The following is a 26777-nucleotide window of genomic DNA, read 5'->3' as shown; positions in this document are numbered from 1 at the left end:
GAGAATCCCAAGGATCAGATTGAGAGGTCTGGAGGGGCCCTTTTGGCCCCTGAGCCCAAGGCTCTCCACCTCAGCTTTGAAGTTTCAGCTGGTGCCCAATATGTAATGCCAGTGCATTTCATATTTGTGTAGGGCAGCTAAAAATGTGGGCTTGGGCCCAGCGTGCCTAGAGCAATCCTCTTCCAAAGCACACTTTCTTTGTAATACCACTCATTAACCAAGTGAAAATCACACAGATGTGGAGGCTGCTCCCATTAACATGCAAGCCTGGGTATCTATGAGCACTGCGAAACTTATTAAAGATGGATTTTGGTGGCCAGAGCTGGGTTACACCAGGTGAGAAGAGCTATCTCATCCTTTGAGTTTTCTTCAGCCTTGCACGGATGTATTTTTCAGATTACAGGAACACATGAATTTGCCTTATAGATGGAACGTTGGCCCACCTAGCTCTGCATTGTCTAGACTGACTGGCAGCAACCTTTCATGGTTTTAGGCAGGGGACAGTCATAGCTCTACCTGGGGATACTGGGGACTGAACCTGGGTCCTCCTGCAGGCAAACCAGACAATCTACCACTCAACTACCATCCTTTCCCAAAGGTGAATCATCTTCCCCTTGCCTTCAAGACTGGACATGAATAACTGAATTGCCTATTGAGTAGAATGAGGTCTTAATCCAAAGCAGTTAACAAAGCAGAATCTAGTCAAGTAGGATGGCTATCGTTCTTCTCTTCCTAATGCCTGCTAAGTATTTGTGCTATTTGGCTACAGAAAATTCTTGTGGGACATCTAAAGTTGGCAGTGCTAATATAATGTTTAACTCTTGATAGTATTAATACTCATAGTAAAAGCCAAGGTTTTTCTAAAGTTGTGCTAGCCAATCACACTTATAGTTTGAAAGCAGGTGCAGACTTTGAACATCCTTGCCCCCCTCTGCCCAAGCTTAGTGCGTTCTCTTCTTCTAAGCTGTTTATCTGTTTGGGCATTGTGAGGAGGAGAAAACAGAACTGTTTGTTACACTACCTGAGATGTTGTAAGTTGGCCAGAAAAGAAGAATGAACATGAGCCTAGACACAGAATGGAGTAGCAGACGGGAAAACTACACATGATCCTAGACAGTGAAAGGCAAGGAAATGGAACTGCTGTCATATAACGCAAGTTATAACTACTCCACTAAAATGCAGGTGACTGACAGTGCTCCAGTTACATTGCATGAACAAGATTGGACAGAAATCTGTGTGAATTACATGGATACAAGGTGTTACTGCCTGTTTGTAATCACCCCCTTTGCTTTTAGAAAGCTCTGCCCCGCCCTCATGATTTGGTTTTACTAAAACATTCTGAGGCCTGCTTGTCTGATCTCTCCAATTCCAGCATGCTTCCTTGTGGTTATGTAGTTGGTTGAGGAGGGCAATTTGGACCATAACCTAAGTGAACAAAGCAATACACAACTATCTACTGATATCAACCCATGTTATATCTTAAGCAAATCTCACTTTAGCAGGCTCTCTGCCTGCTACCCTCCACATACTTGATTTAGTCCGATTCCCCTGCTATACCTCAACATAATAAATGGGGCAACGCCAGGGTCCCCAAACAATCATGACTCAAAGGAAAGGATATTCTTAAACTCCAACAGAATGAGTTAATGGGAATAAAGGTCTTCTGGAATGTCACAGAATAAATATTATACCCAGATTATCTGTTGCGCTGTAAGGGTCGAGAAGGGGAAGCAAGAATGTCCTGAAAATTCCCTTCCTGTGAGCAGATTAGGCTGAAGGAAAAGGACTGGTCCAAGGTGATCTTTCATGGCTGAATGGGTTTCAGCATGGATTCCCCAATCTTAGTCTGACACAATAACCACTACCGTACAAAATATTGCTATCAGCTCGCTCACTTACTCACAATAGTTTAAAAATCTACAGTGGACACTCGGGTTGCGAACGTGATCCGTGCGGGATGCACATTTGCAACCCACAGCATTTACAACCCACAGCGGCACGTCTGCGCACGCGTGGGTTGCGATTCAGCGCTTCTGTGCATGTGCGACCGCCGAAACCCGGAAGTAACCCAGTTACTTCCGGGTTTCGGCGGGTCCGTAACCCGAAAAAACGCAACCTGAAGCGCCTGTAACCCGAGGTATGACTGTACTTAAATAGCGCCATCAGTATTTTTGTCCATAAAGAAGCCACACCTCAATTTCCATTTGCACTGATTTAACAACTAGATTATCACATAATACATTAGAAGACATTATCCAGAAGAGAGAGGTAGCACCCCAAAGTACCATGCAGAAGACTTAAGTTCTTTAATAGTACCTTGATTTCAATGTTTCCCACTTTGGTAGTTGAACGAATAATTGGTCTTCCAACCAAAGCTGGGAAGATGTGTTCTGGAAAATTGGATCCTGCATATCCGCATTTCACAAACTAAAAGATAAAATAAAAATCCTTCAGGTTAATTTGTTGGCGCCCACATACATTATAATAGCTTGTTGATGCTGTTCTGTTACTTTAACATAAAACTACAAGAAGTTAAAGATAGCTGGACAAATTCCCAAATAAGCACTTATCATTTTAAGTTAAAAATGTTCTCATGAAGGAAATGCTGGATATCGTGAAAAGACAATTACTGTATTGGCCCGAATATAAGCCACACCTTTAAAATTGGAGGGGGGAAAAGAATATATATATATATATATATGCCACTCCATTCCTCGCTGCATACTGGGGGGGGGGCGCTGTGTTGCCGGTGGCCTTTCCTCTTCCTCGCTCTCTCCCTTCCTGACCTTGGGGGGGAGGACAGGGGACTACGTGCGGGGCGGACACCATTTTGCTGCACTCCTGGTGCTGTTTGCATACCGTAAGGTCGTGAATATAAGCCACACTTTAACTCTTCATGGTTGGAATTTGGGGGGAAAGTGAGGCTTATATTCAGGCCAATACGGTAAAGGAAACATACACATAGTCCAGTTTCATCTGGTTATGTATATTAAAGTCTGTTTAGAGATATAGATTTATCCATGGATTCTGCATTTATGCTGATAGAAAACCTCTGAATGCATGAAATGTCAATTATAAAAAGGGCAATAAATTCTTGCTTTGCTGATGGCTTGATACCTTCTCGGTGGTGGCGCCCTCCCTGTGGAACTCCCTCCCACCAGATGTCAAAGAGAACAACATCTACCAGACTTTTAGAAGACATCTGAAAGCAGCCCTGTTTAGGGAAGCTTTTAATGTTTGATGTAGTACAGTATTTTATTTTATTTTTTTTGGAAGCCGCCCAGAGTGGCTGGGGAAGCCCAGCCAGATGGGCGGGGTATAAATAATAAATTATGATGATGATGATGATGATGATACACTTCAAAAAACCCAATCTAAGCAGTAGGGGTTTCCTTAGGTTTGCCAGTATCTATGAGACATAGAGCTGCTGGAATTCTGTTACTTGATATGAAGTACATAAGCACAGTGCACTAAACTCAGCTTCCTGAAAATCCCAGCCATCATTTTTTTAAAAAAGGTTCCAAATAATTTATATGTAAAAAGATGCTTGAAAGTTGTGTAGGCAATGCTTGATGAAATCTTTGAAACTGTTTAATAAGTCCAGTGGTCTGGGTGGCCAAACATAAACCCCCTAATTATTAGCATAATCAGAATGCATGTCCTTGATTTATATAATTTATGCATTTTTTATTTCAATTATTTACACCCGCCTTTCAGAATATAAATTCTTCAAAGGTGGCTTACAGGAAACATTAAACTACATTTTAAAAATTAAGAATGTTAACAGTAATTTTCTTTTTTTAAAAAAAAAAAGCAACTAGGATCCTTCCCACAGTTGGTGGTAAAATAGCACTGTGATAGTGAGGGGATAGTCCCACTGGAGCAGACTTTGTGGAGACTTTGCCCATCTCTTGGAATTCTTCTCCCAGGACAGATAATGGTGGCTCATCCTGGTTTAGGCTGGCATACTTGGAAATGCTTAACCATCTTTTCCAGTTTGCACTTAACAGGAAGCTATGGTCAGCTATGGGCTTACTGGTTTGTTTCCCTGCTCATGTGAAGTGAAAGCAATGGGGGCTGCATACTGGTGCACAGAGCTTCCCATTCAGTGGGAAATTGATTTTTATTTTATTTTACCAGATTTATATGCTGCTTAGTCAAAGCCATTAAGCAGGTTACATAAAATATCCAGATACAATCAAACAGAATTTGTTCTTTAAAAAATCAAAATATTTAAAAGTAGTTTTTTTAAAAACACATAATAAAATACAATTACATATTAAAATACTTGTCAAGTTTGCGTATTTAGGGAGACTTCCCTAAACAAGAATGTTTTTAGCAGGTGTTGAAAGCAGTTCAGCAAAGTTGCCTGCCTAATTAATATCAATGGGCAAGAAGTTCATGTGGTGCTGAAGGCAACTTGACTTGACTTTCTCTCAATGCATGTTGAACGAATCTTGTGAATTATGTTTTCCAGCCATGGCTTATTATATCCTGCACAACCCTGCAGGGTGTGTTGAGTCATGATCTCAACACAAGAGTGTCAAAGGATATTTTCAAAAATGCATCGACACACCAAAGCCGTCTATTTATGATTATTTCAAAATGGTTATGAAAATCTATAGACATTAGAAAAACCACAAAGATTGCTCTTCGATTGATTGTGAAAGATCTTTTCAGTGTAGGAGATCATTTGGGAACCTGTTTCTCTCCATTGTGCTGCAAAGTGTTTATTTTGCACCATAAATAGCTTTGGATTTGTGTAAAAGCAGCCTATAAGTGTTTTAAATGCATACACCTCATTTGTCCTTGCTCTTCCTCCCCCTCTCTCTAGCTACATAAGCCAATCTTCAGTAGAAGCATTTTAGATACTAGCTTTTATACATGTGTATGCTGTGAAAAAGCATTTAAGCGATATGCTGTTTTGGTATGTGGCATAAGGTGCTCTGATGTCTATAGGAAACCAGGGTAAAATTAAATATAACAAAATAAAGTAACCAGGGAAAGCTTTTAACCTATTATTTAGGTCTCTCTAATATTAAGTTGCCTTGATTTTTTAGTTTAAAGTCTAAGTATAAATAATTTAAATTTTAATTAAGTAAACGAATAAAACTGGCTATTTCAGCTTACCGCAGTGCTGAGCACATTTGCTAACTATTTGCCTCTTCAAAAAGAAATACAGCACTAAACCAGCTAACTTCACAATTGTTAATATAGACATTAACATAACCTTTTTTTAAAAAAAAAAAAACTCTTTTAGGAAAATCTGCTGGGTTTATCTAGTGTATGCTTTACCATATATAGTTTCTTCTACACGCTATGTGGTTACGACTGGCTCTCTCACTTCCTGTTAAGTCATCAAGTAGTAATAAATTGCTGTCTATAAATATTGCTTCAAATGGAAAGCACAAATGTTTGAAAAATAGGTCTTCTCGTTAATATTAAATGGCATTATTCCCATCATAATTTCCAGATAAGTTAGACTTCATTCATTTTCATTCTCCTGATGGCAGAATAAGGTTTTAATGAGAATACCCAAACCTGAAGCATTCTGCCATTAACCCAGACACTAAACTGAACACTCAGTTTTGAAGTATCCCTGCTGATGTTGCTAACACTGCACATACTGGAAATATAAACATGTTCCAATTGTTGGTGAATGACTACTTTAGAAGAAAATTCATCTTCTGAAGCTGGCATTTTAGTTAGGTTGAAATCCCTAGCAGGGTGTTTCCTCTAAATGCAAACAGCAGCTTCAGAGAAGGGATTTCAGCAGGACTTAACTTCCTTCTCCATGCCTGCTGAGATCCTGACAATTATCAGCTCCCCCCGCCACTTGCTATGTGACTTTTTTAAAACATACATGTTAAAATTTAAACATGCATTTAATGTCACATCTAACTTCACCCTAAGGAAAGCTTGAGCTTTTTGAAAAGGTTTATTTGAAAAAATAAATTGTGAATGTGTCAAAAGTTAAAAATGCTCTGCCTCCGCAGTCGAAGGCTGTATCCTTCTGAACTCCAGCTGCTAGAAACCATAGAAGGAGAGTGCTCTTGCACTCAAATCCTGCTAGTGGATTTCCCACAAGCATCTGGGTGGCCACTATGAGAACACAATGTTGGACTAGAAGGGTCACTGGCCTGATCCAGAGGCCTCTTCTTATGTTCTTAATGAGGATTTACATAGCAATCATATGTGTTCAATGAGACTTACTGCCAATAAATGTGCATAGGACTTACAGGCTCAGGCTGCAGATAGAAAGCATACAATTTTACATCAACAAAAAGCAGAAGCAATAACCAAAGTGAAGCTTTGCCTTACATTCCAAAAAATGAATGAGCCCTCTGTGATACAGAGAAGCCAGATAATCTGTTTCAAACACACACATAAAGAATAGTCACAGTAAGCATCAATTTTATAAGGGGTCATTACTCACTTACACTTCAGCGTATCTTTAAAGTTGTATTTTAAACTCTTGTAACCCTCCGTGGGAGCTTAGGGTGAACGATAGGCTAATAATAATTCCACGCCAAAGCTCAGGCCACTCATCGCTCTGCAGTGAGAAATGCTGTAACAGTGGTACCTTCAGTGGTACCTTGGTTTACGAACTTAATCCGTTCCAGAAGTCCGTTCTTAAACCAAAGCGTTCTTAAACCAAGGCGTGCTTTCCCATAGCAGCGGGGGACTCAATTTACAAATGGAACACAGTCAACAGGAAGCAAAACATGTTCTTATTCCAAGGCAAAGTTCACAAACCAAAACACCTACTTCCGGGTTTGCAGCATTCTTAATCCAAGTTGTTCATAAACTAAGCTGTTCTTAAACCAAGGTACCACTGTATTCCCTGCCACAGTACTATCAGCAATAAATCTACACAGGGAGGGAAATGTTTTAATGGCTTGTTAGAGAAGAGTACAAAAAATGATTCTAGCCTCAGGCTGAAAAAAAGGCGGTTAAGTCTTCTGACTTCAATATTCTACTTTTGGTATTCTCAAACTGAAAGACCTTTTGTTAGAGAACATATTTTTAGAGGAGGGAGGAGTCTAGGTACTATTATTAGTACTGCTGATTCTAGGCCCTTCAAGGGGGGAAAAACTGAAACCAACACTCTGGTGTCTTGTTTGAATAACTGTGAAACATGAGGGCTGAGACACTGAAGCAAGCAATACAGTATTTCTATTTACAGAGAGGTAGCCGTGTTGGTCTGCCATAGTCAAAACAAAAAAATTTAAACTAACTTAGTTGGTCTTTAAGGTGCTACTGGAAGGAAAATTTTTTTTTGTTTTGAGTATTTTTATTGTTTTACTTGATCTAGGGGGCCACCTGACCCCCCCCCGGCTATGCCCATGTGAGCACATACTCACCTAAATATAATAAAAAAAATTATTCTGTATACCCCACCCATGTGGCTAGGTTTTCCCAGCCACTCTGGGCGACTTACAGCATATGTAAAAGCATAGTAAAATATCAAACATTAAAAAATGGGGAAAGAGTCACAACAGTGACACACCTAGAGAACAGATATGGGGTGGACAGCCAGGGAGGGGAGAAGTGGCATGCAGCTGTGACAAACTGCTTGAGGGGACAGCCAAATTCAAAGAAAGTAACTCAGGTGCCAGTAGGTGGCAAAATGTTAGGAAAGTGGTAGGAGTGTGTGTCCGATTGTAATCCAACAGAACTGGAATAAAAGTGACCATGGGACTGATTCTGTGCCAGCGCAGCACAGCATAGTTCTTAGAGTACTGGACTAGGACTTGGGTGATGCAGGATGAAATCCCTACCTTGCCAAGAAACCCACCTTGGGCCAATCACTCACACACCCGCAGCCTAACCCACCTCACAGGGTTGTTGATGGGAGAATGTGACAACGCCACCTTTAGCTCCTTGGATAAAAGTGTGGGAAAGGGATGCAACAATTCAGAGAAAAAGCGAAAGAATTTGTTTAAAGAAAGCATGGCAGTATGAGAGGAAATGCTTAACTTAGGCACGCACACACCTTCGGCAAGTTAAAAGCTACTTATGCCGGGGAGGAGAAAGAGGAAGGATCATTCTAGCTTCTTCTACCAGCACCTCAACAGGACTCAAAGGCTTGCAGCTCATTAATGTTTAACACAGTGGTACCTCGCAAGACGAATGCCTCGCAAGACGGAAAACTCGCAAGACGAAAGGGTTTTTGGTTTTTTGAGTTGCTTCGCAAGACGAATTTCCCTATGGGCTTGCTTCGCAAGACGGAAACGTCTTGCAAGTTTGTTTCCTTTTTCTTAAAACCGTTAATACAGTTGCGACTTGACTTTGAGGAGCAACTCATAGCATGCGGTGTGGTAGCCTTTTTTGAGGTTTTTGAAGACTTTGGTGATTTTTGAAGCTTTTCCAAAACTTTTACGAAACCGTGCTTCGCAAGACGAAAAAATCGCAAGACGAAAAAACTCGCGGAATGAATTAATTTCGTCTTGCGAGGCACCACTGTAGTTTCTCAATGGTCGGTGTTTCTCTCCCCACCACCACCATATGCTTTAGAGGTGTTCTTTTTTTTTTTTTAATCTGTAAGCCGCCTTGAGTCCTTGTCAGGGGAAAACCGCAGAGTATATAACTACAGTGGTACCTTGGGTTAAGTACTTAATTCGTTCCGGAGGTCCGTACTTAACCTGAAACTGTTCTTAACCTGAAGCACCACTTTAGCTAATGGGGCCTCCTGCTGCTGGCTCGTCTCTGGAGCACGATTTCTGTTCTCATCCTGAAGCAAAGTTCTTAACCTGAAGCACTATTTCTGGGTTAGCGGAGTCTGTAACCTGAAGCGAATGTAACCTGAAGCGTATGTAACCCGTGGTACCACTGTATATAATTATTTGAAACGAAACAAAATAAAATCCTTCCAGTAGCACCTTAGAGACCAGCTAAGATATTTATTGGTGTGAGCTTTCGTGTGCATGCAAAGCTCATACCAGTAACACCAGGAAAGCTCATAATATTACTAGGCATATTAGGTAATGATGTTGAAAAGAAAGATGTGAAGTTATTTAGATATGCAGTTACAGCAGCCAGAATCTTGTTGGCCCAAAAATGGAAACAGGAAGAAATGCCAACGAGGGAAGAATGGAGAATGAAATTGATGGAATATGCAGAAATGGACAAATTAACGGGAAAAATTCGAAACCAACGCGATCAGAGATTCACCGAGGACTGGAACAAATTTACAGAGTATATCAAAACTGTGTGTGATCAGGAAATAACGCTTGTTGGATTTCAGGAAGCTCTGTGAAAAGAATAGATAGGAATGTCGCTTAAAGGAGAAGATAAAATAAGGATTGTTAAAGTGCAACATAAATTTAAGGAATGTGAGAAGTTGTGATAAATATGAAAATCGTCAGATAGGCTGATGGAAGTCTAAAAGATGTATAAGTTAAATTGGATGTTAAATTATAATTGGAATGGTTATTGGAAATTTGAATAAAAATTAATTTAAAAAAAAAAGGAAAGCTCACACCAATAACTTAGTTGGTCTCTAAGGTGCTACTGGAAGGAATTTTTAAATTTTATTTTATTTTATTTTGTTTGGACTACGGCAGACCAACACGACTACCTACCTGTGTATACTTATTTGGCAGGGTCGGCTAACGCCTTACCTCCCAGACCCCGCCCCCCCCGCCTCAGGCCCCGCTCCCCCCGTGGCGGGCCAAACACCCACTAGGGTTTCCCCTGAGGTGGGGAAAGGCGGTTGACGCTAGAGCCGCCAGCCCTTCCCGCCCTCGTATGGGGGGGGGGGACGGAGCTCAGTCGCGGCCGCCGCTCCAGGGAGCGAGGCGGCTCCTCCTCACCCCGGTGCCGTTGTCGCAGACGACCACTTTCCTGCCCAGCGTGTCCATGGCTCCTTCTTCCGTGAGAGCGAGCGGCTGAAGTGAAGGGTAGCTTCGCCTCCTCCCCGCGACTCCAACCAGGCCTCTCTCTCTCTCTTCCCTCACAGGCAGCCCCGGAAGGGAAGGCGGGAAGGCGGAAGACGACGGCCGTGACCCCGCCGTGACTGACAGGCCGCCGGCCGCCCAATCAGAGCCTCCCGAAGACCTCGAAGCTCCCGCCCCGCGTTCGGGCGTCGCCATGGCAGCCGCTGCGGGAACCTGGGCCTTTTCGCGCCCGGCCGTGGAGCGGATGAGGCAGCTGCTGCTGGAGGGGGGCTTAGCGACCGACTGCCTCCAGGAGGCCATGGCAGGTAGAGACGGGTCATAAATGTGAAGGAGTAAAAAAACCAACGACAAAAAAACCCCTTCTTCCGCTGCCTAGCAACGGGCGACGTTCCGGGCCAGCAATGTTTTGGACTACAATTCCCAGCATCCTTTGCCACTGGTCCTGCTAGCTGGGGATCATGGGAGTTGTAGGCCAGAACATCTGAAGGGCCGCAGGTTGGGGATGCCTGCACCGGGTCCTGGGTGCTGCCAGTCCAGGGTCACCCGGGTTGGGCTCCCTCACCAGCTGTTCTAGCGCACAGTTGTTTGGGGCATCAATAGTTTTTTTTACTTATTGTGACATCTTTTGGATGCTTCCCCGATCCCATTCTCCACCACAAGATCTCCCTGAGAGTTTTCTCCAGGAAGTCAATAGTGTGCCCCCAGTAGTAGATGACTTCTGGAGTCAGGTATCAGCACCCACAATAATTCTTTGAAGGAGTCTCCCTTATCTGGGATTTCTAGCTTGCTTGAATCAGCGCCTTCTTTCACATACAAAGCAACAGTATGTCCTTCTGTGCCCTTCCTATTGGGTTCATATCCAGAGATAACAGTGTCACACTGGTTCTCTCCAGAGACATTTTTCTAGAAAAAGAGTTGCCAGAACTCACCGTGAACACCTCCCTCGTTCTCTTTGAATGGCAATGGTGCCCACAGGAGAGGTGCTGAATTCTGGTGAGTTTTGGCTGGGGAAAAGCCCTGGTTCTCTCAGTTCCACCAAGTTTCCCTTACGTCCACTATATATCAGTGCTGTCCTCTAAGACCTTAGGCTGTAGATGCTGGGGTTCAAGGAATGTCCGGAGCTGGGAGCGCTGCAGGACCTGGGCCTGCACACCTTGCACACCAGCCTGCTGCCCTCAGGTCCAGTGGAAGGTGCTGTCCTTTGCAGTACAGTCATAACACATGTTACGTCTGCTTCATGTTACTTCCGGGTTTCGCAGCTCTCGCATGCGCAGAAGCACAAAAATGATGTCATGCGCAGAAGCGGGGAATCGCGACCCGCGTGTGCGCAGACAAGCCACCATGGGTTGCGCTCTTTTCACGGGCCTCCAGAACGGATCCCGTTTGCAACCAGAGGTACCACTGTATTGGAGCAAGGTTCAAAGGCGGGTGGGCTGACCTCGTGTGTGTGCACCTTGAGGGAGGGTGTCATCTTGCCCTTTGCCTCAGGCAGCAAGATTGCTTGCACCGGCCCTAGTTGGGTACCCAGGGGGTTGGGCTTAGATGGCCCTTGTGGTCCCTTCCCACACTATACTTTTTTGGATTTCTTAACCATCCTTCAACGCGCTCCAGGTTACAACAATATCAAAACCAGCTTTTAAAAATTTACTATCGGAATAGCAGGGTGAGCCCAAATAGCGATATATAGATATACAGATATCTCACTTGTCAAAGACCTGAGTGTAAAGCGTGGGCGGAGAAAAATTTGGATATGTACAGCAAAATATTAAGGGTCCAATTCTTTCGTTTGAGACTCGAGGCTTGGGACTCAAGGCTTCAATCTGAAAGGGTTTAAGACTCCCCCCCCCCATGATTTAAAAAACAATGTGATAGGAGAGGTGCCTACCCCAGTGGTGCGCTATGGGCAGTGCTTTCTTTCAAGGATACGTAGTACCGGCAGCACTTTTGTTGTTGTTAAAAAGTGTGGCACTTACTGCAACAATTTCATGGTACCAGCACCTATTTTTCTAGGAAAAAAAACACCGGCTATGGTCCCTCTCCCCCTCAGTTTCTGCAACAAAAAATCAGCCAAATGTATATGCCAGCATACCAACAGTGAAAGTACTGTGGCTGTAGCTAACATATAACGTAGGTAAAGGTAAACAGCATTTCCATGTGCTCTGGCTTTCGTCATGATATTCCGTTGCACCAGAAGTGGTTTAGTCCTGCTTGCCACATGACCCAGAAAGCTGTCTGCGGACAAACACCTGCTCCCTCGACCTGAAAGTCGAGATGAGCGCCACACCCCATAGTAGAATTCAACAGGACTTAACCATCCAGGGGTCCTTTACCTTACTTATAAAGGTTACTATTTCATTCTATATCTTATGAATGACATAAGATGTCAATATTGTCCACCTAGCTGATCAAAATAAAGATGGCAGATATGTAAAGGTGATGCACCACAAATATGACTGCCACATAGAAAGGATGCAGTACTAATTAATGAATGTTAGAATGATGTTGGATTGAAATTAAGTGGTTTCTAGCTGTAATGGTATAAAAGAACATGAAAAAACGTTTTTTTATAAGTTAAAATCTTATGTTATAATAACTTAAGATTAAAGATCTGGGTAGAATAAAGAGGGAAAGAAACTGCTAAGTTAATAAATTGAACTGGAATACAAAAAAGGGAGGTAAGAGGAGGTCCAGGAAATAAGTTAATGAAAAATAATGTGATGAAAAGATTGATTGTTTTTAATTATTTTAATTTTGTATTTTGTATTTTTTCTTTTTCTATTTTGTAGTGTAAAAACCCTAATAAAAATTTTATATAAAAAAAGAAAGGATGCAGTACTTGTGACAATTGCTTCCTTTCGTATGAATGGTACAGACCCAGAAAAAAACACTGTATGTAACTGAGATGAATTCAGGACTAATTGCCCTTTAACCAATAGTTATGTATTATCATTAATATCAGTCCATCATGGAAAATACTGTTTTCCAACCAGGTCAAAAATAAGAATACAAACACCTAGCTTATTAAAGCACATGCTGTTAATCATACATTAATGGTTAACTGTCGCACACTGGATGCCTTTGTATGCTAATTTTCAAATGCTAATATGAAATCTTAGGCACATTTTCCTGTTAAAGAATTCTGGATGCTGTAGTTTTCCACTCACAAAGTTACAATTCCTAGCAACCCTTAACAACAGTACTGTACCCAGAATTCTTTGAGGGAGAAAATGTGCTTTGAATGTGCTCAAGGATATAGCTATAGAAATAAAAGGTTTTAAAACACATTTTTTCTTAAAAAATGTTTTCAGATATTGAGAACGATGAGAAAACAGGACGTTTTGTAGTAGGACGGGGAGGCTACCCAAATAAACAGGGCATAATCCAATGTGATGCAGCAATAATGGAAGGACAACCTGGGTGTTTTGGAGCTGTGGCAGCCTTGCATGGGTATGTATTATACCTTGCTATGCGTCAGAGGTCACCAGCCCGGCACCAAAAACTCTGAGATTATTATTTTTAAATTATGCTTTTTCACAGAAATTTGTTACCGTGTTTTTCGCTCTGTTACACGCACCAGACGATTGGACGCACTTAGCTTTTAGGGGAGGAAAACAAGAAATAAGAAAGGAACGCAAAGCCTCCTGAGCTAAGAGGGAGATCTCCTCCTTCTTCACTCAGGAGGCTTTGCGGGGCTACCCCTGAAGCCAGGAGAGCAAGCGGGATCGGTGCGCACCGATCCCTCTTGCCCTCCTGGCTTCAGCGAAAGCAAGCGTATTGGCTTTCCTCCCACAAGAGCCGTGCACTCTTTAAAGGGAGTGCGGCTCTTGGGGGCTTTTCTGGGAGGTGGGGGAAGGGACAGAGCCGCACGTTCTGTCCCTTCCTCCACCTCCCGCAAAAGCCAGGGATAGCCGCACGAAGCCTTCGCAGGGGAGCGGGATGAAGGCTCCCCTGCGGAGACTTCATCCTGTGGCTATGCCAGAAGCTAGAACAGCCAGCGGGATCACGCTCGTTGTCCTGGCTTCTTCTTTAGCCACGAGCAGCCTGTCCCGGGCAAGGGGAGCCTTCATCCCCTGCCCGGGAGAGGCTGCGCGCGGCTAAGGCTCCCCCAAGAGCCGCACTCCCTTTAAAGAGCGCACGGAGCGTACGTGCGGCTCTTTAAAGGGAGCGCTGACAGAGCCTCCCGCCTGCATTCGCTGCATAAGACGCACACACATTTCCTCTTACTTTTTAGGAGGGGAAGAATGCGTCTTATAGAGCGAAAAATACAGTATTCCTTAGAGCCTAATGGTTTAGCTCTTCATATTTTTATCATTGCATTTAACCATAGAACTCAGTTCTTTAAAAGTATATACGGAACAAACCCCTTCTCAAATTATATTCTTTCTGTTGATAAAGAATTGGAACTCCTCTCGCTGTAGCACGTAAGGTCATGGAAGAAACTCCACACAGTTTTCTGGTTGGGGATGGTGCTGTGGCTTTTGCAAAAGACCAAGGCTTCACTGTGGAAGATAACCGAAGTATGATGAGTGAGCAGAGTAGAGAAGCTTATCAGGTAACACTCTACTTTGGAGCAATAGCGATGTGAGTTTATTTATGCAGTGGTAGAATAATTCACTTTAGGAATAAATATCCTTGCAAATGTTCTGAGCACCCCTGACTCTCCTGAATCATCAAGAAGTCTCTTTGAAGTCATTTCAAACAACAAAGGGGGCACCCGATGTGACATTTTCAAAATGTCATGCGTCAGATAGTCAGAAATAGAATTCAAATTAACTGACTACTAATATTCTGTTGGCCAAAGTGCTTCCCAACTGCATGGACAATGGCATATGTTCACGCTGACTGCTGAGGAAGGATCAGCTATGGGTGGCTTGGAAAGGAGAGAAAAATAGATTGAAATTCTGCTTATTTCTCCTTTCTAAAGTCAATGTTTCCTCATCTCACCTGGCATGAAACTAGCTGGGAAGTTATGCTGCTTCTTAATGCATTGGAAAACCCCAGCCAGTGGCCATGGGCTGTGAGTTGCCAGCCCGTAGAATAGTCCCAAGATTGTGGGTTGAATTCAACTAATGAATCCCATCAGTGTTTCCCCCCTGTGTGCCCCCACCCCCAAAATTGGCTCTGGGGTGTTTGGAGAACCTGTGGAACAGCACATGGGAGGAGGAGAGTGGAGATTGTTCTGTCTAGCAAGCCGACAATGCTTGCGCTGACAGAATGATCAGAAGAGCCCAACAATTTCTCCCTCTGAACCCACATACAATTTAGGATTAATCCTTTGAAAGAAACTATGTTTCTTTATTTAATTTATACGCAGAATACATCATGCGAAAGGCTGGGCTGGATGAATCCCAAACTGGAATTAAGATTGCCGGAAGAAATATCAACAACCTCAGATATGCAGATGACACAACCTTGATGGCAGAAAGTGAGAAGGAATTAAAGAACCTTTTAATGAGGGTGAAAGAGGAGAGCGCAAAATATGGTCTGAGGCTCAACATCAAAAAAACGAAGATCATGGCCACTGGTCCCATCACCTCCTGGCAAATAGAAGGGGAAGAAATGGAGGCAGTGAGAGATTTTACTTTCTTGGGCTCCATGATCACTGCAGATGGTGACAGCAGCCACGAAATTAAAAGACGCCTGCTTCTTGGGAGAAGGGCAATGACAGGCCTAGACAGCATCTTGAGAAGTAGAGACGTCACCTTGCCAACAAAGGTCCGTATAGTTAAAGCCATGGTTTTCCCAGTAGTGATGTATGGAAGTGAGAGCTGGACCATAAAGAAGGCTGATCGCCGAAAAATTGATGCTTTTGAATTATGGTGCTGGAGAAGACTCTTGAGAGTCCCATGGACTGCAAGAAGATCAAACGCATCCATTCTTAATGAAATCAGCCCTGAGTGCTCACTGGAAGGACAGATCGTGAAGCTGAGGCTCCAGTACTTTGGCCACCTCATGAGAAGAGAAGACTCCCTGGAGAAGACACTGATGCTGGGAAAGATGGAGGGCACAAGGAGAAGGGGGCGACAGAGGATGAGATGGTTGGATAGTGTTCTCGAAGCCACAAACATGAGTCTGACCAAACTGCGGGAGGTAGTGGAGGACAGAGGTGCCTGGCGTGCTCTGGTCCATGGGGTCACGAAGAGTCGGACACGACTAAACGACTAAACAACAACAACATGTTTCAGATACAACTTCTGGATGCTACTTATACATAAGAAGATACATTCTGCTTACTTAACAAATTTCTGCTTTGGGGAAAAATTATCATTACAAATGGGTGGCATTTGATAGCACAATTCATTCTAGTCTTATCTTTTCTGTAGGAATATTTAGAAAAGGGAAAGAGCTTGAAGAAACATGATACATTGGGTAAGTAATATTTTTATTAAAATAACACTTTTATGGGATGTGCTGGGTCTTCTTTTTGTAATTGTGGAGGCATTAACTTGCCATTTTCTAGTTGTATGTTTATGCTACCAAGAATTTACAGGTACATAAGATGCTGTGGTTAATTAATTCTTATGTATTAACTGGCAACTTTTACAGACTTGCTGAAATAATACAGGAATTAATCGATAAGTTTTGGAAACAATCTGGGCTGATTCCAGCATGGTAATTTCCTACATATTCCATTTCCTTATAGCCAAGCATGCGGGTCTTCATGTAGTGTGTCATGCATGACAGCAGCATCTACATCTATCTCAATGAACACGTGAACATGTGCAGAAGGCTGCAGCAAATAGATGTTGTCTTTCTCAGATGACAGTGTGTATGGGCATGGTTTCTTTTCCGCCTGACATACATCTCTAGTTTAAATGTAGCCCCTTTTTAAGTACGCATAGAATATCAAGAAAGCTTCAATATAAGTGACATCGTGCCTGGAAAATTCAGGGAGCTGCTGTGAGATCATGGAGTACAGCGTGCTCTCTAATTCATCCTAATCACTTTCAGTGGCCAGGGGACCAGTAGTAAGTAAATAGAACTTATTGCTAGATCTTTTTACTTGAGGACCTACAGAAATCTAGGTTAGGCATTCTTCTGCCTGCTACAGTACTGGGCATTCCATTCCAGAAAATGTTGCCCTATTCAGTATCCTGCAAAAGTTTGTACATCCTGTTCTTTGTTCAGCCTCAAGAGGGTGCTATGGCTTAATAAAAGCTATAAGAAAACTGTTAAGGTTGGATTTAAAGGAAATGGTGACCAGGAAAAGGTATTTAATTTCTGCCTTGAAATAATTGAAAATCACCTGGCAATTATTCCAGCTCTAGCAATTGTGCCTATCATCTCCATTACAAGAGACAACATAAATACATGGGCTCTAAGGGTGCTTAGGATAGGATCTAAGCCTTTTGGTGCAATCCTATACATGTCTACTCAGAATAAGCCACATAAAAAAGGGGGGGGAATAAGCCACATTGATTTCAGTGAGTCTTACTCCTAGGTAAGTGAGCAAATGATTTCAGCCTCAAAGTGACTTTGTAAATATCCAGTTGACAGAACAACTGTAAGCAGTTGCCTTCCAATCCTATGCAAGTTTGTTTGAAAATGAGTCCAGTGTCGCTCCCAAGTACAGTAGGTAGAATCACAGGGTTTTAAAAATTATTTTAAGGGTAAATCTTCCACCTTTCTTTAAAAAATTCACTGTTTACATACATATTCCCATGTTAGATACACACAACAGAAGTGGTGAAACTAGCAGCGCACAAACATTTCTATGGAACAGCTACCATTTCCCCTTTATTGTTAAGATGTGGCACAAGTCCTGATCTAGGATTGAAAGAGTAATACTATTAATGTAATGAATGGGAGGGGTGGGAGAAGAGAAGTATCTTGGGCTGTGTTTTCCTATTGTAGCCACTTTGAACTTTCAGTGAACCCTTTCTTAATTCATTTGTCGCTGCTGTCTTCCATTGAAACAGAAGATTCTATTAAATTTCTCTCAGGGAGACGTTGAACTTTTCTTTTTAAAGACCTCAAGAACTGTATATTGATAAATACTTTAGATTTAAAAGCAATAACTTTGTTCCAAAAGTGTTCTGCATATTTAGGATGGAAGAAATGCAGCATTTTTCTTGGGATGAAGACAGTCCAATAGGCATCTGTGAAAGTCAGGTCAAAACTACCGCACTCTCTTTTTCAGCAGTGCCACATTTCTTGAGACTTGTTTTGGCTGTTTCCAGAGTGCAACTTAAAGCCTTATTAACACTTGCAAGGCCAGTTTGGCCAGAGGCAGTAGTGCACAATAAAGAGCAGGTATACTGCAGATAATGATGGCTCTATGACACAAAGTATTGTTATGTTCCCAAAATCATCAAGGACTCATGGAAATTTGGTGTTGGGTTTGATATTTCTGCTGGTTCTAAAACAGCACCAAGTTTAGCCTCTCAAACAGTTATTGTGTGCTAGGCAGCATATAAAAAATGAAAGATAATCTAAATGCAGTTGCTTGACATCTAGGTGTAAAGTGATGTCTGAAAAGATGTTTCAGTAGAAATTATGACAATTAATTGATTGCACTGGCAGATACTCAGTACCTGTACAATATGCCTGAATGTACGTATATAAACAATCTCAAAATAATCCAAAATATTCAGATAATTCTAAGATCACATATCACAGTGATACTAGTTAAACATGATTCTGGGTCAATGCATGTAACAGGGGCATCAAAAGCAGACTTCTCTGCCCCCACTTTCCCCATGGCTACCCTCTCCAAGTGGAAGGGTTGGTTAACAAGTGTACTAGTACAGAATTTATGCAATATATACTTCTTTTACCTGTATCTCTCTTTATTCCAGATATCATAACCACATGCTTGGTTTTTTTAACAATACAGTGGTACCTCGGGTTACAGACGCTTTGGGTTACAAACTCCGCTAACCAGGAAGTGGTTGCTCCAGGTTAAGAACTTTGCTCCAGGATAAGAACAGAAATTGTGGCGCAGCGGCAGCAGAGGCCCCATTAGCGAAAGCGTGCCTCAGGTTAAGAACTGTTTAAGGTTAAGAACCTTTGGAACGAATTAAGTTCTTAACCCGAGGTACCACTGTATTGAATTCTACAGTGCACTCACCCATATTATTAGAGTCCTTTCTAAGTTGCAAGGTGACAGTATAGCAGACTTGGGATGAAATGAGGATGTCATCTAGGTTTCACTCTGTTGTCTAGGAAATTTCACATAAATATTCCTGTATTTTTTAAAATGGGGAAATTATAAAATTTCAATAGCTAACAGAGACTGTTATTTGAAGCAATATTCCTAGTGCTGCTTGGTAAGTTAATTCTATTATTCTATTTTTGCCTTTTCATTAGGTTTGATTGCCTTGGATACCTTTGGAAATATAACAGTTGGTAAGAGGGAGCAGCATAAACAAAATAAATAATGAGTTTCATCCCTGCCTTATGTTATACAACTGCTGCTAATTAGCTGTGTGGGTCTTCTCATCATTTACAGGAAGGGAAATAATACACTTGCTTTATTGGAGGGGAGAAGGAAGCAGAATCTGTCATGAGAAACATCCATCTGCGTTAGTATTTACAGGGGACTTACGAACCCTTAAAAAAATAGAGCTTGATTACAATTGTTAGCACTGTGTAACATTCACAGTCAGTGACTACAGCAGAATTTGTTAGTGGAGAAGCTGTGTCATTTGACAGTTTTTCACCGAGGATATAAACCAAACGCATGAAAGATGGTGAGGTGTGTGTTTGTGGTGAATAAATGATAATGATTCAGTTAGCTCCATCATTTCCGCTATCTCATGTAACCATTCTTCTATTGCTATCGGAATAACTACCAATATTTTACTAATTTGAAAAAAAATGTTTAGGGGTTTCTACTTCTGGAGCACCTTTTAAATACCCAGGAAGAGTGGGAGATTCTCCGATGCCGGGATGTGGGCTGTATGCTGATAAAGAGGTATGCCAAGATAAATTGTATGGAGCATAGGAATGGCCGTAGGATACAGCATTTAGAAACAAGTATTCAACCACAAAGCTCCTAAAAAGTAACTTGAGAATAACAGTATTTCCCACTCCACTGTCAGCAATAGTTATGTGATCACACAGGTATCTCTGGAACAGTTAGTAATATTGATTTTGTTATATTTAAGAAGTGTATAGAAACACAAATATTCAGAAGTTTCTCTTCAACCAGGCATTTGTCTGATTAATATTACTATTCATTTTAATGTTTCTGTGGAAGAAAGGGTTATTGGCTTTTTTTGCTTTTATTTTATTATGTGTTTCATATTTTTATGTTGTGAACTGCCCTGTGATCTTCGGATGACGGGCGGTATACATATTTCATTAAATAAATATAGCTACTAAAAACACACAAGTATAGAAAACAGTTCAAGGTAGGAAAGAGCCTTGCCACACAATCCTTTACATCTTTACTGAGACGTAAGTCTTACTGTGGTCCCTGGGGCTTACTTTCTGGTCAGGTGTGCAAAGGATTGCAGCCTTAACAACCAAAATTGTTTCCAACCATTGCCATCTTTTAGGATGACCTTGTAGAAGTGGAAGCCAGTTGCATTTACTTGACAACAAAACAAATATGTGACACCTGGTTAGTTTCAAAACCACTCTGAACATTTTGCATGTTGTCTTTTGCTCAGTTTCATTAGACCATGGACACAATTTGCATAAATGCGAATAATGTGAACAAACAAAAAAGGATGAAAGAATTTTCCCTGTGAGCGAAGTGATAATTCCTTTTTTCCCCGATCACACACCTGGTCTCTCTCTAGAGGTTGTGGAATCTCCTTCCTTGGAGGTTTTTAAGCAGAGGTTGAATGACCACCTGGCATGGATGCTTTAGTTAGGATTCCTGTATTTCAGGGATTGGACTAGATGACCCAACTCTACAATGTTGTCAATCAACATTTGATGATCTCCTTCTACCGGTCCACAATAGAAAGTGTCCTTTCATACTGCGTCACGGTGTGGTACACTGGTTTGACATCAACTGATAGGAAGTGCGTACAGAGAGTGGTGAATACAGTACCAGATATTATGGGTTGTCCCGTGAATCCGCTGGATGAAATAGCGGAAGAACGTCGCCTCAGGAGAGTGAGGAAAATTCTCAGGAATGATTCACACCCTGGCCGGCACTTTCTTGATCTCCTGCCCTCGGGCAGAAGATAAAGAAGCATGATTAATTGCACCAACAGGGTAAAGAACAGCTTCTATCCGTGGGCTGTTAGGCTGCTGAATGGAAAGATAACAACAGGGCAACTGACTTTCTGGTTTAGTGGGTGTGCGTCAGTAAACGAGGGGAATTAAGACTAAGAGAGCTGAGTTGGGGGGGGTGCTTGTGTAATCTCACTGTATACAAGTTGTGCAAGTGACAATAAAGTATTTCAAATTCTGTGATTCTCTGATTGTGCTCAGAAGGAATATGCTGGTTAATTGCAACCTATTATGCATTCCCCCCCATCTTATTTATATAAAGTCCCTTCTCTTTAAGATGGCGGAAAAGGCAACATTTTGCAACAGGGAAACCTCTTGTTCTTTTTGAAATGTTGAGGTCTGTCTGCAAGCTGAGTGATTAGTAGTAGTATTAGTAATAATAATAATAATAATAATAATAATAATAATAATAATAGCAACCCTAAATGTGGTTGGGAAGCAATGGAGCCACCATTGCATCCAAAGCCCTGCTACTCACAGCAACCAGGGTGGAAGAGGGACATTTTTTTGTTCTTATTATTTTGCTATACCAGCTCCGCTAACCCGGAAGTCCTGTGCTGTCAATTTCTTTATGGCTCTGAGAATAATTAATCCAGATCATGTTACTTCCAAAGTAATATCTTTCTTTCTTTCTAGGTAGGAGCTGCAGTAGGTATGTATTAGTAGTAATAATTAAAAGATTTGCATACCTGTATATGTTTAAATACATTCATGCATATCTAGAGCAGAAATCTCCCATGAACCAGTTAACGTCCTTGATGTTCATTTTTACTCCAGGTTCTTTTAGAGTTTATCCTGTCGGTAGTTTAATTGGCCTTCGAAGAATCCACACATTATGGAAACATTTACCTCTTGTACTCATGCCAGAAAAGAAATTGTTTGGGGCATCAGTCCCTTTTTATTTTAAAGGGTTCTAAACACTTCAGGCCATCTTCCTGCTTCCCAGATCAAGATTCTGTTTTGCTGAGCTCATGTTGGTGCAGTTGTTGAAAGGAGCACACTAGCCAGAAATAACAAAGCAATGCTAGGGTATGAGATCAGGAAGAGTGAGTATGTGATGTTACTTAACAGGACTATTCAGAGACTAGTTGGGCCATGAACACAGTTTTAAAAGGAAGAATATATCTGTGGTGAGGATGGGAGAGAAAGTAAATTTTCTTTGCATTTGAAGGCAAGCCTATCTAATCCACACTTTCCAAAACAATACATGACCACAACCATCCTCCGAAACTTTCACTTTCTGAAGGATGATTGGGGTGGCTATGAAAGGAGGGGATGGTCACACAACCTTTTACCTAGCATGTAGGGTGTGTGTGTAGCTTTATTGTACTAGCCAAAGGCCATGACAAAACCATACAGACTACCAGAGAATTAAGTCTTTATAAATCTATGTATAAAAGCACAACCTCTGCCTAAACCATCAGAATCATAGAACGCAGGTGCATGCATGACTTAAGGGTCTCCATATAGCTTACAGTATTTCCCCATTTAGACCTTTGAATCTCACCTACAGTTTACTGCAATTTTATCCTGATCTTCTTCCTAATCTTTCTTTCCACCACATTATGGGTTGCTGGGGCATTAACGTCATTATTCTATGTAATTTGCACTTTAGGAAACAATATGTGAATTGAAACTCAGCAATCATTCAAAATTTGTACTTCTCTGAATTTTGTGGTGCAGATCTCTACCCAAGTAATGTTTACAAAAATGCATATAGTAGGGTAAAGGGTGTGTAAAATGCATATAATATATTATAAAATAGGGGATATGGGTGGCGCTGTGGTCTAAACCACAGAGCCTAGGGCTTGTCGATCAGGAGGTTGGTGGTTCGAATCCCCGCGACGGGGTGAGCTCCCGTTGTTCGGTCCCTGCTCCTGCCAACCTAGCAGTTTGAAAGCACGTCAAAGTGCAAGTAGATAAATAGGTACCGCTCTGGCGGGGAGGTAAACAGCGTTTCTATGCACTGCTCTGGTTCATCAGAAGCGCCTTAGTCATGCTGGCCACATGACCCAGAAGCTGTCTGTGGAAAACGCTGTCTCCCTCGGCCTATAGAGTGAGATGAGTGCCTCAACCCTAGAGTCCGTGACTAGACCTAATGGTCAGGGGTACTTTTACCTTTACCTATATTATAAAATACATCTAAAGTGTGCATATAATGTGTGTGTGTGTGTGTGTGTGTGTATTGCATTATATTAGGGAAAACTAGTTTGCAAATATGCATGTATGAGGACTTTTTTAAAGAAAAAAAACTCCATTGCAAACTGATTTGGAAATGCTGAGAACTGAATTTCAGATTAGAAAAATAAGAAACGGAGAAACCAAAATGGACAGATTTGCCCGTTCATAGTCTGTGCATGGCAGTTTCCTATAGCTTTGCCGGGCCCTTGAAGTCAGGCAAAGGGAAACTGGAATGTTGAAGAAATCATTATTGCAGCAATATCTGCCGATGAAATATGTAGGTTTATTGGTTCCCCTGCACATAGCCTGTTGTTACAATTTCATACCTTGGCTAATTAAAATAGGAAAACCCTGTAGCCTCTTTCCTTTTAATTTTTTTTTAACACCTGTCCTAATCTCTTGCACTAACCTTGTTATGCTAATGCTAGTATTTTCTGTTGCTCTAGCAAGGGCTTAGCAAAACTGCCACACCTGTTTCCAAGCTGCTTGGATAACTGCTAAGAACTGTTTGGCTTTTTAGTCCTTAGAAATAAACATTCATGTAAAGCGTTTTGAAGGATGAATAAGGATCATGTACAAACATTTATTGCAAAAAAAGTATCCCAGCCATAATTGCAAATGTTATCTGTTTGTTATTTATTACATTTATATCTCACTTTTCCTCAAGGACTTCAAGGTGGTTTACATAGGAGTCCTCCTCCCCATTTTATCCTCACAATAAGGCTGTGAGGTCAGTTAGGCTGAGAGTGAGTGATTGGCCTGTGAGTTTCATGGCTGAGTGTTGCTAGCCCGCCAAAATTACTCATCAACCACACAGTCACATAAATCTTTTACATTGCAATCCTGTATGTCTCTGCTACGGTATAAGCACCATTGCGTTCAGCAGGATTTACCATAGTGTGTGTAGGTTGCAGCCTTACAGTGCAATCCTATTCTTGTTTACTCAGAAGTAAGTTACTGTTGCTTCTACCTGTTTGCCTTGGATTGCAGCCTTAGTCTCTATTTCCTAAAAGCATGGTGTGGAAAACAACACAGGTTTTGTAAAGTTTCTCTGACTGGAGGCGATTTTTGCCATTGTGATGCAGTGGTACCTCAGGTTAAGTACTTAATTCGTTCCGGAGGTCCGTACTTAACCTGAAACTGTTCTTAACCTGAAGCACCACTTTAGCTAATGGGGCCTCCTGCTGCCGCTGCGCCGCCAGAGCACGATTTCTGTTCTCATCCTGAAGCAAAGTTCTTAACCTGAAGCATTATTTCTGGGTTAGCAGAGTCTGTAACCTGAAGTGTATGTAACCTGAAGTGTATGTAACCTGAGGTACCACTGTACAAGCTACTAAATCCAAGACAATACAGAGAGTACAAGAAAATATACTTTGGGAACAGTCTAGTCGAAGTGTTTCTCTGTTGGTATTATCCACTGAAACCAGACAACATTGTCCTACTCCAACAATGTATGATAGAAGAGGAGTGATTTGTATATAGATGCATTGCAATTCTGTTTTCTTATTTCCAGAAGTTAACACAGAACACTTATTCACAAGTAAATCTTTTTTTAACCCATCAGCTACTGGTGATGGAGACAAGATTATGTGTTTCTGCCCTTGTTTTCATGCAGCCCTGTTAATGAAACAGGTATGTCATCAGTGGGTTTCAAGCATGCCTACTTTGAAGCACTATCATTAAGAGCATCAGTGGGAGAGAGGAGAGGAAGAGAGACTAGCTCAGGGGTCAGCAAACCTTTTCAGCCGTGGACCATGTGGTGGGCTGGACTATGGGGGGGGGGGATATGAACGAATTCCTATGCCCCACAAATAACCCAGAGATGCATTTTAAATAAAAGGACACATTCTACTCATGTAAAAACACGCTGATTCCCAGACTGTCCGCGGGCCGGATTTAGAAGCCAATTGGGCCTGATCCGGCCCCCGAGCCTTAGTTTGCCTACCCCTGGACTAGCTAGTAAGGCCAAGGGAAGTGGTTTTCAACCGTAATGTGTTGACTAGAAATGATTGAAGCCTCCTGCTAGAGAAGAGGGTGGTGTAGACTCTCTAAAGAAATTGTTTGGGGCATCAGTCCCTTTCAAGGAACATACCTCTGACATAGGTGATTGAAAAGAGCAGAAAGATAGGCCAAATGGTAGGCAGAAGCTGAAAACATCAGTAGTCAAAGTTAGCCAGTTAAAGTTGAGGACAGAGTGCTGAAGAGGAGGGTGCAGTCTAGACTCTAGCACTTTATATGTAAAACATTCTGTCCCTTGTCTGTTCATGGAAGCTTGCCAGCCCTGTTAAAACTTTTACCCAGCCCTCTTTATACAAGAAAGCGAGGCTCTGTTAGGAAGTTCGGTTCACTAGACCACTTTCTTACAGACCCTTGTGAGACCATTCCTGCAAACCAATCACAGAGGGACTAGACATGTTTCACCAATTTGTTAGAGGTGGTGGCAATCCATTGATCGGCACTACAATTCTGAGATAAGGATTTGAGTTCCAATATAAGAATTCTTCTTGCACAAATAAATCCTGGCACATGCTCCTGATCACTGAAATAGCCACAGAATGTCCTTGTGGCATTTTCTGCAGAGTTGTAATCCTTGCGTTGCCCTCTGTTGAACAGTCCAAATTATGCCTTGCAGTGTACTGTGTGATTTAATGTATAAACAGATAAAATGAAGAGCAATGTGCATCTGCTTTTACATCTCGGTCTGTTGGTCAATGTAAGCAGCATTGAGAGGGCAGGAATTAAAACTTCCTTAGATACACAGAACAGAAATGAGTGGCAAAAGAAACTTGTTTTAGGTTTTGTTTACCTTTCAGGGCTTGTCTCCCATGGATGCATGCCAGACTGTTGTCCAGGATATCCTCCAGCGAACAGGAAAGGAAAATATGTTTGAACTTGGAATAATTGCAATGAATATGAAGGTACGCAAAGACAAGTGTTTCCCCACACTTTCTTGGTTGATCTTGGCTATGATAGCTTATGTTCCTATTTACCTTTCATCGTATATCTTACATATGGGATAATGTAGCAAGCTAGCCTAGATTATGACTAAACAGGGACAAAATGGTAGGATGGGAGTTGCTGCAATAATAATTGAGGCAAATCGAATAGGATATTAATGAATCCTAATTTATTCATCTTTTTTCCCCTTGTGGATTTCTAATGTTTAGGGTGAAGTTGGAGCTGCTTCGTCAATGCCATTCCCATACTGCATCTGGTCTCAGGGAAAGGACTCTGTAGAGCAATTGATGCAAAAATGCTAACAACTTTTAAAGGATCAAAGAAAAAATTATTCTGCACCTCTTGCGCCCAGGTTCAGAGTCACATCCACCTTTATCTTGTGATGTTTCCTTTTCTTGTGTAAAGTATTGGGGAGGGGAATCTAAATTGAGACTTTTCTTCAGAAGGTCTGAACTATGGGTATATGAGAGCTTCAGCCTATACCTAATCAAGAAACTGTGATTTGTTACGGCCAAGCTGGACAATACATTAAAATGTGCAGTTACTGTT

The 26777-nt window shown here is 41.7% G+C and overlaps 2 protein-coding genes across 4 annotated transcripts in view; one reads left to right on the top strand and one right to left on the bottom strand.

The window, feature by feature from the left end:
• Positions 1-9979, bottom strand: part of ACTR2 (actin related protein 2) — a 28629-nt gene extending 18650 nt beyond the window's left edge. The window contains exons 1-2 of one of the 3 annotated variants that reach the window (XM_053380435.1): positions 9816-9979; positions 2317-2427 (exon numbers count right to left, since the gene is read on the bottom strand). In XM_053380435.1, coding sequence (XP_053236410.1) covers positions 2317-2427; positions 9816-9863 — 159 coding nt within the window. In that variant the 5' untranslated portion in view covers positions 9864-9979. Of the gene's footprint in view, positions 1-2316; positions 2428-9815 lie in introns of those variants that run through there. The other 2 variants (XM_053380436.1, XM_053380437.1) reach the window with 2 other exon arrangements.
• A 60-nt stretch (positions 9980-10039) lies between these two features.
• LOC128409915 (N(4)-(Beta-N-acetylglucosaminyl)-L-asparaginase-like) lies at positions 10040-26777 on the top strand. Its single transcript, XM_053380453.1, has 10 exons — positions 10040-10204; positions 13208-13346; positions 14295-14451; positions 16223-16268; positions 19209-19247; positions 19727-19815; positions 21726-21741; positions 24835-24902; positions 26084-26188; positions 26438-26777. The coding sequence occupies exons 1-10, from the start codon at positions 10093-10095 to the stop codon at positions 26528-26530; spliced, it is 864 nt and encodes a 287-aa protein (XP_053236428.1). The 5' UTR covers positions 10040-10092; the 3' UTR covers positions 26531-26777.

This window comes from Podarcis raffonei, chromosome 3 (genome assembly GCF_027172205.1).
Source record: "Podarcis raffonei isolate rPodRaf1 chromosome 3, rPodRaf1.pri, whole genome shotgun sequence".
Classification (NCBI taxonomy): domain Eukaryota; kingdom Metazoa; phylum Chordata; class Lepidosauria; order Squamata; family Lacertidae; genus Podarcis; species Podarcis raffonei.
The sequence above is the reverse complement of the archived record's forward strand: the minus strand, read 5'-3'. Positions and strand labels throughout refer to the sequence as shown.